At 39.4% G+C, this 17,714-nt stretch overlaps 1 protein-coding gene across 6 annotated transcripts in view; it reads right to left on the bottom strand.

Annotated features, from left to right (window-relative positions):
• Positions 1-17,714, bottom strand: part of E2F5 (E2F transcription factor 5) — a 28,458-nt gene that overhangs the window by 876 nt on the left and 9,868 nt on the right. The window contains exons 2-7 of one of the 6 annotated variants that reach the window (XM_074354977.1): positions 7,873-7,982; positions 6,855-7,016; positions 5,498-5,541; positions 4,129-4,193; positions 2,770-2,887; positions 940-984 (exon numbers count right to left, since the gene is read on the bottom strand). In XM_074354977.1, coding sequence (XP_074211078.1) covers positions 940-984; positions 2,770-2,887; positions 4,129-4,193; positions 5,498-5,541; positions 6,855-7,016; positions 7,873-7,982 — 544 coding nt within the window. Of the gene's footprint in view, positions 1-939; positions 988-2,769; positions 3,038-4,128; positions 4,194-5,497; positions 5,542-6,854; positions 7,017-7,872; positions 7,983-17,714 lie in introns of all 6 variants that reach the window. The other 5 variants (XM_074354978.1, XM_074354976.1, XM_074354975.1 and 2 more) reach the window with 5 other exon arrangements.

Here is a 17,714-nt window from a genome sequence, read left to right as displayed (position 1 = left end):
ATGTTATACAGTTTTTAAAAATACACAGGAAAAGTAATAGTCAAATTATGACTACATTGTAGTCATGGTATTTTGTGTTTATTTTAAATGATTCTTGTTTAAAGACATTCTATGCATTGGTTGCATTAGCTTGAGAAATAAAGGTTAAGATTTTTAGTGGTTGAACTTGTCACTAAAATTTAAGATTCAGAAACACTGGTCAAAGTATTTTCTCTGATCTGCTAAGTGAGCTATCACTTTGAAAACAGAAAGGAACTAAACTTAAAAATAAATATGCTGAAATTCTCTGCATTTACAGAAGTGTTTAATAAACTCGAGGTGGTTACTGTACCATTTGCTAATTTAGCAGCTGCCACTTCCTGGGTCTCAGCTATTATGTATTTGTCAGGAACTAGGACTCTGAATCCAAGAACATATGGATTCAGAGTCTTGGAGGCCCCGAGAGTAATTATTAAAGTAACTACAATATTGTAGCTAGTTGATTTTTCAGAATTATTTCAGAGCAGATGATGACAAAGCTAACATTAGTAATAGTGACTTCACATTGGCAGCTTGACATTGGCCACAGTGGGGATATTTACAAAACTTACGTTTTCAGATTACCTGTTGATTTAGATACATTGTTTTACTTTTCTTGACCAAGTTCTCCAGGCATAAAAAGGGCTAGTGTGCCAACAGTTTAGAAGTTTATTCAGTGAAAATGATAACTATCCCCTTATGAATTCTTTTTCCTCAGAATGCAGGCAAGGAAAAATCTGAAGCGTGCCTATGATTTACTATATAGAGTATTAAGGGAGACTTTTCATGAATCACCATAGTACATTAAGCAGTTAAAAAATATATAGGTTCTTCAGTTCTTTTAAATCATGTGCCACTTATAAATTCTAGAAAAGCATTATTGATGTGTAAGATGGTTATTAAAATTTTTTAACTACTTACCATCAGAAGACATTAACTCATCAATGATATCCCCACTAATAGATCCTGCTGGAGACAGAAATGTGATAAAGCTTAATTAACAGTACAAAATCAAAATACTAGAACTTTACGGAAACATACAGAACTTTTAAACTTGCGAACTCTACATACAGGCCAAGAGACTCATCGTTTTTCTCCCAAAACTGACTCCTCAAGTTTTAGAACGTCAGTGGTACCATGATTCTCCCAATCACCCAACCTTAAAACTTCAACATCACTTTCCATCCCTCCTGTTAATTTTATCTTTAGAGCTCATACATAAAAGGTTACTTATTTTGCCTGAACAGTATTTCTCAAATCTGTTCCAATCCCATTTGTCATCACCTCATTTTAGCCTCAGTGTTCTCTCACAGTTTCATAACTGCAAATATCTAATCTTGTCTCCATTGCCTCTAATCTCTTCTTCCCTCGGCCAACAGCCTCTTCTTTCCTAATCATGTTACTTCTGTGCTTACCAGGATACAGTTCTAAACACGCCACTTCCCTGGCCACAAATCTTCACTGGTTTTATCCTCTGAAGCCCTAACTCAGTCTGCTATTCAAGGGCCTCTCTTATCTTTCTTTACTATTTCCAAATACAAAATCATGTACAGAAATGAAGTACTCAAAAGTTTTTTTAATGCTTTGTGGAAGCCAATGTACTAATTGTGTCTAAGCTAAACTATACAAAGCCAGCCTATTTTATTCATCCCTAATTGGGGTTATAATTAGGGTATAAGCTTTCAAAGGATGACACTTTCTGTTGTGCACCCCTGTGGCCTATGGTATAGAAATACTTATAGGGGAAGGGTATGAACAACAGGAAGCTGGAAAATACTCTGTGTCTCTGAGATCTTTTTAGTCTCACTCTAAACCACTGTGAACTCGCAGAGTAGACCACATCCCAAAGGTAAAGATAAACAAGTTGGATTATGTACAATACAGTTTTTAATCATCTGCTGTACTGTGTTTGTATTGGCATAGCAGTCATTCATTCAGCAACCACTGAGAGAGTATCAACCATGGTCCTTTATTTAGAATCAGTAAGGAGTTGCGAAATACCTTGCCATGTAAGCCAGGGGAAAGACTGGGTACCAGGGAACCTTAGGACATGTGGCCCACGATTCCTGATGCCCGGTTTTTAGAGTTTCGGCTATTTATCAATTCACAGATGAAGCAACTCGGGAAGGCATAATTTCATAAATAATTGTAGTTGAGACCACTTATCAACTCTGTAAAACTAAGCTTTCCAAATAAAAAAAAGTATAACAATAGAAAATGCAGAGAACAGGAGGCATGAGTCACTAATTACACTGGTATGATTTTTCTTAAAGGCAGCTAAAGCACATTTCACTTATGTATAGTAGAGTTACTAAGAGAGAAAAGAACCTTAACAAGGTAAATCTCAGATAAAAATCTGACATAAATAGTAAAAGGAGGGTGGGGGGAACAAATCTGGTCTAATTTTAAAAATGGAACCCTAAGAAAAATTGCATAAATTTATATATATATAAATATATATATATACATATATACACACATATATATATATTCACACAGCCTATGAGAAAAGTATGTAGTGATATAATTAAAGACAAGATCTGTTTTTAAATTTTCCTCGTAATACCTATCGCAGTGCTGGGCACACAGGAGACACGAAATTACTTCTTGATCAAGTTTAAAATTTTGCCTCTTGTACCAGATAACAGAATAAAGTCACAACTGACAAATACAGAAAAGCTCTCCAACTTGTTTAATACAGAATTTATATTTCCCCTGCTCTACTTTTTAAAACAAAGGCCCTGAACCCACCTGAAGATAAGTCTGTGGCTGGTGTCTGCTGAACATTCTGGCTTCTTTCGGTGACATGTTGCTCAGGCAGGTTCTGAGTTGCCGGGTTGGATTTCTGTGGGGTCACTGGAGTCGAGGGCTGAGAGGAAGGTTGTGTGAGGTCATCAGGTGGGGGAACAGGAAAAACCACGGGCTTAGATGAGCTGGATTCTTTATTTATAAGCAGCACGTGGATAGGTCCTGAATGACTCTTTAGATTGATCTGGTATTTCTTTTGTCCATTCTGACCCTTTGAAGTTATTAGGTATAAACGAATGAATGTCAACATTTCTAGCTACCTTGAAACATTAAAAATAAGACAGGCAAAGCTGCTAGGGACTAACTAAATACATACAACAAAATAAAGTCATTAAGTCAAAACAAGAGTAGAGACCAAGAGTGAAATGGGATATTGAGGGCATAGGAACCACTTGCCCCTAAAAGCAAGCTTTTCTCAAGTCCTGGTCATCAAAAACTTGCAGTTGTAGAATTCTGGAAACCATCCATTTTTACTGTAATCATACATGTCAGTGTTCTCAGTGCTCCAAGCACTGTCCGTATGTTTGGAAGTCCATCCCCTGGCATCAGCCGCCATGGATGTGGTCATCCCAACATGCATCCTAAGTGGCAATTATTGCCCAAGTCAAAACTTTTTCTATTCAGCAAAGCACCAAGACAACTGACTTTGCCTACAGAGATATAAATGTAAAGTCACTCCATTTCAAAAAGGTAATTTGTATTCTGATGCTTCAGAATCCAGTAATAGAAATGCCTAAATACAAACGTCTAGAATAGCTGGGAGGAGGGAGGAAGAGGATAATAGTAAATTTTTCCACCTTTTTTTGGTGGTGATAATTGTCAAGTCAGTTTGTTTCAGGAGATTTAAATCCAAAAAAACTAAAATGGAATTTGTATTAGCGTAGAGTCGGTAAGTATCTTTGACTCAATAAGCCACAAAACATTTTTTAAAGGACTGAATTTAGAGCAATATATTATTGTTGATATTTAAAGTGACTTCTCCTCAGTCACGATTGTTATATTGGTTATAGATATAGTCAAGACTGATTTTTTTTTTAAGATTATTGATTGTATCATTACACATTCCTTGATATCTTCTATCTCAAATAAAATCAAACTTAAAGAAAAGAAAATGCTAGATGATTCAATCACTTCTATAATTTTACCTAAGTACTGAAGACATCCAAATTCAGGTATCGATACTTTCAGACAACTTAAAAGCAGTAACTTTAAAGTATTAGGTCATATTCAGCTAAAGAAAATAAACTTTTGTCCCTCTTGAACAGCAGATCCATTTTAACCAAAGTTATCCTACATACACACCATTTCTGGAATAGGTACCTCCAGCTGTGTACCAGAAGGTGCTTGAATGGCCAAAAGTGTATCACCTGGTCAAAAAAAAAAATTAAGAAATAAAGATTTTTACATTTTAGAAATATTTTAGAAAATACTATTAACCCTGGAACTCAGTGGCCAGGAGTATGCGCTCTGAGAATGCTTGGATTTGAATCCCAGGCTGGGGGACCTCGGGCTTCAGTTCTTACTTCTGTGAAATGGAGGCAGAGGAAGTATAACTTACTGCACCGGTTTGTTCTGAGGACTAAATGAGATGCTGTATGTATTAGTAACTCTTAGAACAGGGCAAATACTCGGCGTTCGCTCCATTATTCTCATTAACAAATTCAGTTCGAGTTCATTTTGCTTTCACTCAGTCTCGCGCCAGGTCTGAGATTCATGAAAGCTTTTAGCCTCAGTTAAATAACACTCTGCCTGAAGTAGACGATCTAATGACTGGAGATACTAGAGATAAGGTACGATACAGTGAAATCCTGCGCTTAAGTGAACTTCCTTTGGAAGCCCAATTCTGCAGCCATCTCTGCTGAGCTGAAGGTTAAGAATACTTCCCCAAACTTCCTTTGAAAGCTTGGGAGATACGGTGGCAAAGCAGAGCCATAAGGTCAGATATATTACCAACGTGGTCTTAGATGAAAGTCAGATTTGACATGGCAAGGTGTGTGGCAGCTTTTTTTGGTATGTGCGTGATACACAAGACTGTCCTTTTAATAGAGCATGTAAAATTAAATATAACTGCATGCAAAATTTTATATATATATATAAAATGGGTATAGCCATGGATATGGTCATCCCCACATACTGTCCTAAGTGGCAACTATGGACACCCCCCGTTTTAGTTATTAATACATTATATTGTCATTTCAAGGGGAAAACATGGAGGCTGGGGATGGAATAGGGTGAGGGATAATTTTCCTGATTATAAAATGGATACACTTCACTCTGTCCCCTTGCTTTCTCTGAGTTCCATTTATGACCACATTTGCTGCCTAATGTTTCATCAACAGTGCCAAGGAGAGTCGTGTTCTGGTTCAAGTTTGGTCAATGACTTTGTGATTCTGTGACTTTGAGACCATCGCTTAATCCCTCTCTGACAGCTGCCTCTCCCACACACAGTTTATACCTGCCAATGCCTGTAATCAAGTGTGAAAAGCAGTTATTGTCATGAGAACTGAAGTGACAGCAGCTATCAACACACGGCACTGTACTGTAAGACAAAATGTCCACGACTCCGGAAGGTAACGACTTGGGGTGCACGAATGGGGAATTCTGAGTCACGTTACACTAAACAGGTTGATCAGAGGAAGAATGTGAGAAAAAACTGACTAACAGCACTTACCATTAAAGCAATTACAGATGTCTTCATGAGTTACATAGGAAAATGTACTGTCACAGAGTTAAGGAACATTTATACCAAGGTTGAGACATTGAAATTAAGATAATAAATCTGAAGGCCAAAATAAACAAAATGACCAAATGCATGAAGGACTGTCACACATGGTCAGATAAAAAAGAACCAAGTCTTTTAGTCTGAAAAGGCAAAGGCAATCAAACAAAGGTCCGTAAGAGAAGTGTCCATCCTTTGAGAAGAAGCCACTTTTGATTTCTGTGATGTCTGAGGACGCTTGGGAGAGATGGAAGACATATTCCTCGTGGAAATTGACTTTTTTTCAATTAGGGCTTCTGGGGGCAGGACACCGACGGGGAAGAGCATGCTACGAGCAGGAGTGAAGGGCGCCTGCGTAAACCTCCGCACCGAGAGTCTCCTTGGGTCATGGTTTAGGGGACTGGGGGCGGCCAGAATCTCGGAAAGCAGGGCAGCAAAGTGCGATACCAACTAGTTCAATGGTTTTTGAATCTTGGGGCTCCACAGGGCACAGCTGGAAGCCCCCCATTGTTGTCAAACTGTTAAGGAGTTCTGATCCACAGAAAAGAAGTAACAGGTGAGATCAGGGACTTGTTCACCAAACACAAGACAACGCGAATAATAATTTGTATATATTAGTCCAAAGTTCATGAGAGGTGGTACGAGGTCAATGTAGTTAAAACGTTCCATACAAGTACAGGTAAGTTTACAAATCAAGAGAATCGCAGACACACACAGTGACTGTGAGAAACACACAGAGGACAGCACTAACGTTTTCCCTCCAATACAGGAAGACAGACACACCCGCCTTGGAACCCCCACCCTGAGGAAGTAGTCTTTGGGTTCATATTAGGTAGAACGTATCCCGGACCGATCGCAGGCCCGTGATGTTTCATTTTCAAACCAAAATTAATTTTTCAAAACTTGAATTTCTACCACTTTGGAACCCCGAATGACTGAAGTACAGAACAAAGATTTAAGTATGCCTATGCACTTAACATTGACTTCCAAATTCACAGGCCCCCTAAGCACACCTTAGCTAGCATATTACATCCTATCCATGGGTAGACCGAAACTAGATGAATTTGTTTTTCTCAATGCAACACAGAAACAGTGCTGACAGATGTACCAAATAACTTAAAAAGGTAAAAATGTTTAAATATTAGTATAAATTATAAGAATGTTATAAAATTAATGTTATATTCACCTGCAAAACTGAACTCTCTAAAAATACTAGGATAAAGTAACTGATCTTCAGACTGAAAGCATGTATTATATAAATACATATTCCACAGCTATATATGTATGTACAACTGACTTAAAAGGATATCTGTTATTAACGGAGTCGTCCATCACGTTTTTGATGCTCTGCTGTAGCCACAACTTCTGCTGATCAAGTTCTCTTTCCTTCAGTTCTAGATCTTCAATTTCAGCTTTAAGATATCTTAGTCTGTCTATGACTTCTTTAGTATTACAGCCAGCACCTACACCTCTTAAAAACATATGAGAGTTAACATCCTCAGTATCAGACCCAGGTTAGCATCACTTAATTTTTGCAGTAATAAAACTCACTTAATTAGTAACATATTCAAGACAGAAATCTTTACCCTTTTCTAAACATCAAGTATTAAAACCCTTGGAAAATAGAAAACCCCGTACCTCTGAACATGTTTCCTTAGACAATTTATTGGCAAGAACAAACCAAGTTACAAAAATTCCCAGTATGTTCTATCTGGAAGGTCAGGCTGGTGACTGAGGCACCAAAAGCATGTCAAAGCCGAAGAGTCACACCTGGAAGTCTCCCTAAGTAGCCTGAGATGCTAGTAAAACAGATTACAAACTTTTACTATTTTGGTGGGGTTTGGGGCTAAAACAAACCAAAGCCAAAGGGGACACATTTTTGTGGAACAGGAAGTGTTTGTCACATTCACACAACAGTTAACAAACGACATGCTTTCCAACTAACTGTTGTTTATAAAGTACATATTCCTACATGTAAGACACAGTTCCTGTTTTCAAGGAGTTTGTTTTAGTTGGACAGAGAAACACTTAGGCAGAGAGGGATTAATAATACAAAGCAGTATGCAGTGTGTACCAAAGAAGCAGCCTGACGGAGAAAATATTTGAATATTAAGAATGTAAATTAAACAGCAGAGAGGGCAAGGGGACATCCCAACACAGGAGTGACACAGAAGCCCAGAGAGGTGTGACCAGGGACATGAGGGGGGGCCTCGTGTGACTAGAGGTTGAAATAGAGGACTCAGAGAGATAAATGGTGAGATCAGATTTTACAGGGCACTGAGAAGAAAAATAAAGGTGGTAGCATAGAGTACTGGTTTGTGACTTACTTCCACTGTATACTGTTTTTTGACTTTTTTTCAATTAGGTCAATTCCTTCCAAGACATTGGTGATATCATAAATTCTTCTTTTTTGCCTCACAGCCAAAGTATCTGCAGCCTGTTTTAGGGGGGAAAAAAAAAGGAAGAACAAAGAACAATGAAATCAATTACAAGTCCTATTTTAAAGCCAAAAAGGGATGGTTATTAAGGTCACAGCATGAGAGCTCAATCCTAAATTTGACCCAGTCAGTTGCTTGGGAACAATAGCTGGGCATGTGCAGAACAACTCTCAAACACTGAAAATACCAAAGAAATGATTCCATGTAAAAGCCAGCAGATGTTGGAATGGAAGAAAAACGAAGAGGTCATGACACAAAGCCCACAAAAATAAAGGAACACAGTAAGAATACTTCACGTCACCTTCTGGGCTAATCCTGAAGACGCGCTGCTAATTGTCCGCCCCCGTCACCTCCGATCTTATTTCTCTGTTCATAAACAGTCTTGTCTAAAGACAGCCCTCAATTATTTTAGAAACTCTGAAAAATTATATCTCAGCAATTTTAAAATAATGAAGTTAAGATCCTTGGGGGGGGAAATTCTGAATTATACCCACAACGTAATACCTTGAAATACGTGGTCTGCATTTTCTTTTCTTTTTTGAAATTCACAACGAAAACAGAGGAATGAATCACGCCATCCCAACACAAAGCACAAAAGCAACAAGCCATCAAATTCGATCGCACAAGTTGTGTACTAGTAAATACCAAAGCTTGGTAGTTTCATTCACATTAGAGAAAATCAATGAAAATGTTTCATGCTGTCATGTCATGAATGAATTCAGGAATGCTGTAGAGTTCTTCTAATTAGTTCTTAATCACATTTTTGACATTGGTGCCCCCCATGGAACAGAACCTCAAAGAAGAGGTTACCTTGCAGCTCCTTTTTCCAGAGTGGATTAGACAACAGACAATCTTGAATGCGGAGTCACATTTTAAGATTCATGGTAGTCATGAAAAAGCCCATTAACGTCCTTACTGACAATATTCAGCACATTATCTACATTAATGAACAAGATTTAGCTTCACATAATTAGCTACCAGCTACCCCAGGGCATCACTACTTTCTTGATTCTGTAAAAAGGTGCCTCCTACAAAAACCCAGGACAGCATATTGTTTCCTTCCACGGGGAGCAAGTGTGACCATCAGCAACTGCTCACTTCACAGGCGTTTGGAACCTGTAAGTGAAATGTCGGTGCTATTGATCTGTTTGATGTCTTACCCAAAATACCAGATTACTGTTGTCTCATCACTCAGGTCTTTGGGAAGGGGATTTATACCCCAGAGAGTGGAGCAGGAGAGCAAGTGGGAAGTGGCAGGGAGAAGGAAGAACCAAAGCATGAGGCTGATGGAGTCCCCAAGTCTCACTAGAGCTTGGCTGCATCTCGTCTAGAAAACCAGAAAATGAGAAACAGGCTCAAGCGTGCTTTCGTTGGTATCCTCTTCCCTGGGACTTAGCAGTTCCCTCCCTGTGTCATCTCCCTTGCCAGAGTCTCTGTTCTTGAGTGGGACGCTGTCTTTCTGAAGAGCAATCGTCACCTGCAAACTTAACTGTACAAATCTTAAGGGAACTATATTCTACATCTTGTAGTAACGTATAATGAAAAAGAAAATGAAAACGAATATATGTACGTATATGCATGACTGGGACCTTGTGCTGCACACCAGAAACTGACACATTGTAATGGACTACACTTCAATTAAAAAAAAATCTTAAGTTGTGAATTCATGCCTTTCCCCTGAAGCAGCAGCCCAGGGCACTCCAAGCCAGCTCTGTGTTACCGGAATTTACTGGACTCACACACAAAAGCCTTTACAACCATAGCAACAGCTCACTGGGTAGGAATTAGAATCTATGAACCACATCACAGAACTAAGCTAGGTCATCGGGCAAAGAACCACGAGATCTCACCTTCAGCTCAAAATTTTTCAAAAGCATCTCGTTTATAATACCGCTTAACAATGACAAACGTTAACCCTTCATTTCCAAAACTAAACATTCTTTCCTTTTTAAAAAAAAATTTAAGTTTTCAACTTCATTTTTTTGTTAATTTGCATGCTTACTTTTTTAACAGTTTTAAAAATAGATTTAATTAATTTTTTGAAGTGAGGGAGGTAATTAGGTTTATTTATTTATTTATTCATTTTAATGGAGGTACTGAGGATTGAACCCAGGACCTCTGCTCTTAGCTATACCCTTCCCTGAAACATTTTCTTAAATATTTTTCTATTTAAGTTTATAAACATATAAATGACCAACATGAACCGCGCATGTATCACTTTCCACTCCTCTCCGGGAGGCTTTTATTTTAGCAGCCAAGCCATCTAGCCATCGTTCTGAAGTTTGCTTCTGCCGCCATCTGATCCCAGACCTGCCACTTCCTACCTTCAGCTGGCCTCATGCTCTTTAAGCCTCATTTCCTTTCTTTGTCAAACGGGATAATAACACGTGCTGAATTGCGGGGAATTAAACTGGATAATCTCAGCACAATGTCTGCTACATAATTAATACTTAATGGTGCTAAGTAACAGCCTTATCTTCAAGCACAGGTTGAAACAAGGCATCATGAGTAAGGAGTTTGTCTGTATATGGACCTACCGTATTTTCTGTAGTGTTTTTAAAAGTTGCATGTGAAATTTCTATGACATTTTATCACGTAAGACCTTCAGACTTAATAAAATCCTACAGTGAATTACCACCACGTTCATCCATTCACTCAGCACTCATGGTGTGCCAGGCTCGTTCTGGGTCAACAATACAGTAGGGACAGAACAAAGTCCCCATCCTCAAATAGGGGAGGGGCGTTAATAATGGACAAACAATTACATTAGGTGGAATGCTTGGAGGAAGGTGCTATACTTAACAGGATTTTCAGAGAAGGTGGCAATTGAACTGAATGCAAAAAGTGACTCCTGTGGCAAAAAAAAGAAACAAACAAAAAAAGACCAGGGTTAAGGATAGATGAATAGGTGGAGCACAGAAGACTTTTAGGACGATAAAACTATTCTGTATGATATTGAAAAAAAAAAGTGACTCCTGTGAGCATCTGGCGGAAGCAGCAAGTGCAAAGGCTTTAAAGAGCTCAGATCCTTCAAGGAGAGGCGGGCGGGCCACTGTGGCCAGAATAGTGATTGAGAGGGAGAATGGGGGAGGGGGTGATGAAAGGAGGGAGAAAGGACATGGAGGAGGAAGTGGGGAGAGAGAGACTGGGAGACAGGGAGACAAAGATGATAAATAACATGGAAAAGACAGCAAGGGGCCAGATCTCTGCGGCCCTGCGGGCGGCTGTAAAGACTTCAGCTTTTACTCCCAGGGAAATGCAAAGCCACTGGAAGGCTTTGAGCACACGGTGATCTGACTCCGTATTTTAAAAGGTTCTCTTGGGCTCCTCTGGGTAGAAGAAAGGGGGTCAGTGAGAAGCATCCGGCAATAATCCATTCAAGAGATGGTCATGGCTTGGGTGAAGGGGTAGCTGTGGAGGTCGTGAGAAATAGTGAGATTCAGGATCAAGTGTGACGGTCGGGCCAGCAGCAGCTCCTGAGAAAGGAATCAAAAGCACCTGGAGTGAGGAAGTCTGCAGGAGGAACGGGTTTGGGGCACTGGAAATCAGGAACTCAACTTTGGATATTTTGACATCCAAGGGGAGAAATCAAGAAGACCACTGGATCTGTGGGTATGCGGGCTGGGAGAGAGGTCCATGCTGGAGACAGAAATTAGGTAGCCATCAGTAAATAAGACATTTTAGGACACAGCATGGAACTCATTGGATTCACCTAGGAGGTGAGCATAGAAAGAGAAAATTCCAATGGCTGACCCTGGGGTACGCCAGTGTTTAAGGTCTGGAGAATGAGGGGCAACCTGCCACTGAAGTTAAGAGACATAGAAAGAGTGGGCTCTGGGAAGCCAAGGGCAGAGTGTGAGAAAAAGCGACCATGTTAAGTACTGCTGTCAGGGAGAACTGATTCACCAAGACCTGAGCTGTAGATTTGTCTTTGGAAGGATCATGGGTGACCTTGGACAGCGCTGTTCAGGCAGAGGAGCAACCTTAATAGAGAGATTCCAAGACCGAGTGGAAGGAAAGCTGGAGTAGGCAGCTCTTTCGGAGAATTCTGCTGCAAAGAGGGACACAGACATGCAGCAGTAGCTACAGGGAATTGTGGGGTCTCTCCAGGAAGTTTTTTTTTTTTTTTTTTCCCTTCTTCGTTTCTTTTTTCTTTGAAAGATGAAGCTATTTCAACATGTGAGTCTGCTGTTAGGAATGACTGGGGAAGGGGGAAGGGGGAGAATTCATGCCGCAGGAGAGAGAAGAGCCAACCGCTAAAGAAACAGCTAGAGGTCCAAGAGGGGCTGTGAATCAGACAAGCTGAAGATTGGCCTTGAATAATAAAAGGGCATATTAATGATTGAAGCTCAGCGGGCAGTGGTATAGCTCAGTGGTAAAGCATGTGCTTATTAGCAGGCATGGGATCCTGGGTTCAACCCCCGGTACCTTCATTTAAAAACAAAATTTTTTTAATAAATAAATAAGCCTAATTACCTCCTCCTACCTCCCTCTCCAAAATAATTAAAGCGCAGCAGAGTGCCCAGCGCAGGTGTAGGCATGATAGTAGATAAGTAAGGGGAGAAGTTAGATACTTCCTCCTGGTTGCTTTTTATTTTATCAGTGGAGGGGGTAGAGGCGGTTAGCAGCTGAGAAAAGAGGAGAAAGTGGGAACTCCTCATCCAGGAGAGACAGAGAGCAAGTCGTGTAGAAGGAATGCTGGACCCCACCACTGGTCCAGATGAAGCTGTGCATTTCAAGTGAGAGCCGTCAGCCTCACTGTGCACTTTCCTGCAGCCCTGCAGATCGGCCTGGGTGCTGACAAGGGGCAGGCGCAGAACACATGTACATCCTCCTCCCGGGCTGGCACTGTAGCTGTCGAATACATGCACATGTGTAGGCATCCAGTTTACTTTAAAAGGTTACATTTAAACAAACTTATGGTTACCGACGGGAAAGGAGGTGGGAAGGGATAAACTGAGAGTTTGAGGTTTGCAAATATTAACTACTACACATAAAATAGATTTTAAAAACACACAAGTTTCTTCTGTATAGCACAGGAAATATACTAAGTATCTTATAGTAAACTATAATGAAAAAGAATATGAGAAGGTATGTATGTTATGTATACATATAACTGAAACGTTATGCTGTATACCAGAAATTGACACATTGTAACTGACTATACTTCAATTAAAAAAAAAAGTTACATTTACTATTATAGGACCTGACCTACACAGCCATCTGGGAAGCATCTAATTTCTCAGGAAAATCAAATAAACATAACTCTCTGAAAGACATAGATCTCCTCTATAAATAGTAAACCCTTTTCTGAAAAATATGTCATCAACGGTGCACAAAATGTGATGTCTAGAGGTAGAACAAAATTAAAGCCTGTGATGATTTTAAGAGGTGAGCAAGACAGGCAAAAAACCAGGAGAGCTGAGAGAGCAGATCAAAGTGCTAAAAAGGGCTTTAAGAACGTTCTGGCCCCACCCCTCCACCTTAACAAACGAGTCCACTAAAACCCAGAGTTAACTCTGAGAGGGAGAGAGATTACGCGGTGGCTTTATTTGGGTTAGGATTAGCTGTGGCTCATTTGCTCAAGGGTGTTCTTCCGATGCTGCATTCAAAAAGGCTGACGTAAACACTGTAACTATGGAAACATCCTGTCTTTCAGGTTCTCCAGCTGGGAAGCAGGTCCTCTACTCTCTTCCAGGACCACAGCTGTCAACATGTGCACTCAATGTCTTAGCTACTGCGCTTCAGAGACTAACATTACAGCGAGAGGGCCAGATCCAAAAAACAAAACAAAACAAAAACAATCAAAACTGTGCAACAGAAACACTACAAAACATCAATTAGTTATATATACAGGCACAAGTGATGAGATGCTGAAAATAAGGCAGAGAGACCCTAAGTGATGCACCAAGATTGCCTCTAAAATACTTCAGTGAGAATTTTTATAAAACTGAGTGAACTCATTTTCAACTGTGCTTCACAGTATACTGACATTGATTTATCTCATGATAAGATTACTAGCTAATTTCAGACACTATTAAAGATAATTAATACGAAGAATGTTTGATTTCAACCCACAGTTAAGAAGAACCACTTATAATCCAGTAATGGGTTAATTGTGTAACAGGATCTTTCACAGATGTTGCCTAATTTAATGCTCACAGTTGCTTTGTAAAGTAGGCATCATTCTCCCTGTTTTATAGGAAACAGACTCAGAAAGCTAATGAATAATCAGGTGGAATCTGGCATTAATTACATATTCATGAAATAAATTTGTGGCAAAACATTTTCCAGTGGGCTTCTATAATCTTAAAAGACTTTAAATATATGTGGTGAATAGTCAAAAGTTCTCGAGCTATATTACTCCCCTGAAAAGCAATTCGAATACCACCAGTCTGCAGGTGGTTTCATCCAGAGTGTATTATATGGCCTGAAAAAGCAGAAAGGTCTTCATTTTCACTTATTTATTTATTCAAAAATAATAAGCATTAATAAAGAAAATGTAAACATATCTAAGGCTTCAGGATTACAGCTAACACCTAGCAGAATGAGGTTAAAAAAATGAAATAGTCCCATAAAGTAGAGATAAAGTGTTATAAGAGACTGAAAAAAGAGAGATTACTGAAGGTAGGGGCAAAAAGCAGAGTTCCTGATGGAGGCTGCTGTGTGCTTTCAGTGGGTCTGTTGGAGACATTAAATCAGTAAGGAAATTAAATCCCACCAAACAAATAATTTACCTTAGAGGTACAAGGACTCCCTCCAGAAGGAGCACTAAGCATACAAATGTTTTCATTCCCAATCAGCAACCTTCTCCCCAAAGAACTCTCCTAAAAAAAAATCTGCAGTGTTTTCACTACCCCAAACTGCCACTACATTCGAAATTTTAGATGTATAAGATTTAAATTTGTTCTAATTTTTTAAAATGTTATTAAACTCTACATAAGCTTTAAAAAAAAAAAAAAACTAACTTCATTTTTACTCTTACTCAAGCCACCAAAGATTTCCCAAGAGAAATGTGATGAAGTATCTATCGAAGCAGAGAAAGCCTGCTGAAACTCTCAAAACCATTCAATGCAAGCTCTAGAGATTGTTTGCCTAAATCCTTAACTGCAGGCTTTGGAATTCTCTTCTCCTAAGTGTTAAGTTTTTAGAACAGGAGCAAAATTGAGCATGCATCTGCTATTCTACCACTGGGATCTGTATCTGCACATTTCCCATCATCCTGATGGTGGTCCGGCACAGAAGTTAGGTACATGGGCTAGCATGTAAGAGAACTGTTATGTAACAGATACTGTTGTTGTGAAGATTAAATGAATATATTTTAAACACTCAGAAGAGTGCCCGGCACATCATAAGTATGACAATCATTACTAACCATTATAACTATCATTGATCCAATTTCTTCCCTAAAGGAGTTAAGAAAACATTCTCTGAAAGGTGTATCATGGAACATAACAGAGAACCCCTACTTATCTGGTGTAACTCACTAACGTTAACACTTCAGAACACAGTCAAGCACAATGAAGTAGGAAAAGGGACTTCTGAAAAGTAAAACTAGATAAAAGAAGGTGTATTTTACTACTTCAAGAGTTCGCCCCATTTGGATCCTATTTACTCCTCTTTCATGTGATTCCTAACAATGGGGCTATTTAATTTCAAAGTCCACAAGAGAATTGGATGCACCGTCTGGGACACTGGGGAGGTACCTCCGCAGCCATCAGGGGACAGAGTAGAAATTACAGAAACGATAAAAAAAACTCATAAAGCAGGCACAGCTGAGGCCATTGGACACAGAAGTGATCCAATATACTTAGAAAGGCTTTGAGGTTATCACCTCCAAAGAACACAAAAAATAATACTCATCATGACGATCTTGAGTTACCAAAAGAGTAAAACCAAGCCCGATGTTTTCCATTTAAGAAGATAAAGACAGGTGCGATGTATTTGGGAAATCTCTCAAATCCAAATGGTTTGATGTTCTTTTATAAGAAATAATGTTATTAACAGGCATAAACCCTTTGCTAATCAGAAAACTCCGCTATGGACAAAAGTCTCATTATCTAAAAGATAAACAACGGTTTCAGAATACTTACACTCGTCATATTCCAGAAGGATATACTAGTCAGACACGGATTTTAAAATAAATCTAAAACATCGCCAAGGGGTTCCAGTAAATGTGAAACAGGACTGAGTAAAACTCACTTTTCATGTTTGCTTCCTTCATAACTGTAACCAGCAACCTGTTCTGAAAACTGATTAAATCCCCCGAAATAACTGGGGCATCTCTGTCTCAAACACACACACACTCATGCACATGTTATCTACACCCAAGTGTCAAAAATTTCCTTCACCGGGAGCTTCTAAAAAAGCCAAGAAGGAATAAAAATGAAACGATAAAGATGTGACTATCTCAATAATTAAAACTCGTATAAAAGAAAACATGAGGACCATGAACTCAAACATGGACAAAAGATAAATTTCACACCAAAAAACTGAACATTCTTGAGAAGGTTTTCAAACTTTTAATGAGTTAATGAAAGAATAATAAAGAAATGAAAACTCAAATAACAAAAGCATACGTTCGTTTATTACATTAAGATTGGTGCCTGAATATTTAGAAGCGCCCCAAATTGGGAGCAGCAGGGGGATGGATAAGCAAAGTGCAGTATGTCCACAGGATGAAATGCCGAGCAGGGGCAGAAAAGAATGAACTACTGGTACAGGTACAACGCGCGTGAATCTCCAAAACCTCATGCTGAGTGAAGACAGCTAACCCCAGAGTATGTACTGTGTGAGCGCAAACACACAAAGCTCTAGAAAAGCTCCTTTAAGTTCATGGAGAAGAAAACAGAGCCACGGTGGTTGCTTGGGAGTCAGGGAGGCTGGGGATTGGCTGGGAGAAGGCAAAAGGGAGCTGTCTGGGCTGATGGAAGTGCTCTGCATCTTGTGGTGGGGGTTACAGGGACAAGCATTTGTCAAAACTCACTGAACTACGCACTTAAATGGGAGCCCTTAATGTGTGTAAATTACACTTTTTGTATGTAACAACTTCATATATAAAGTTTATATAGAAACAGCTTTCTAAAACTGACTAAAAAAATAAAGATACCATTATTTATCACCTTTCAAATTTGTAGAGCATGAAAACATCAGAATCCCCAACTTTGATTCATCTTCTCTCCATCATTTATCTAACAAACACTTGGAAACAGCACTACTATGTGCCAGGCACTGTTTAAAGGTAAAGACGCACGTTAGCAACTCCTATCCTAATAACCATACGAGGCAGATACTATTATTGGTCACCATTTTTACAAAAGGGCAAAGTGCAGCTCGGTAACTTGCCCAAGGCCACTGAACACAGATGTAAACCCAGGGTGCACACTTTTGACCACTACTCTACGCTACTTTTGATGTGGCGAGGTGGCTGGTAATAAATTAGCATCACCTTTTTGTAAAGCAATTTGGTAACATCCATTAAAGGCTTTAAATGTTTATAATCCTTTGAGTAATTCTTTGGCACAGATTATTAAGAGCAGAAATCATTCAAAATGTCTAAATGCCAAAAATGTTGCCTTGGACCTCTGGTGCTGAACCCAATGGATACTACAAAACCTTGCTGTATCCTCTGCAGCCCTTGACGGTGGTTCCCTCCTTCCTAACACTGTTCCCTGGCCGCAGTGCCACAGGCTGGTCCTCCTGAGTCTCAGGCTGCTCCTTCTCAGTCTCCT

The sequence above is a fragment of the Camelus bactrianus genome, chromosome 29 (genome assembly GCF_048773025.1).
Source record: "Camelus bactrianus isolate YW-2024 breed Bactrian camel chromosome 29, ASM4877302v1, whole genome shotgun sequence".
Taxonomy (NCBI): Eukaryota; Metazoa; Chordata; class Mammalia; order Artiodactyla; family Camelidae; genus Camelus; species Camelus bactrianus.
Note: the sequence above shows the minus strand (reverse complement) of the source record. Positions and strands in the feature narration are given on the sequence as shown.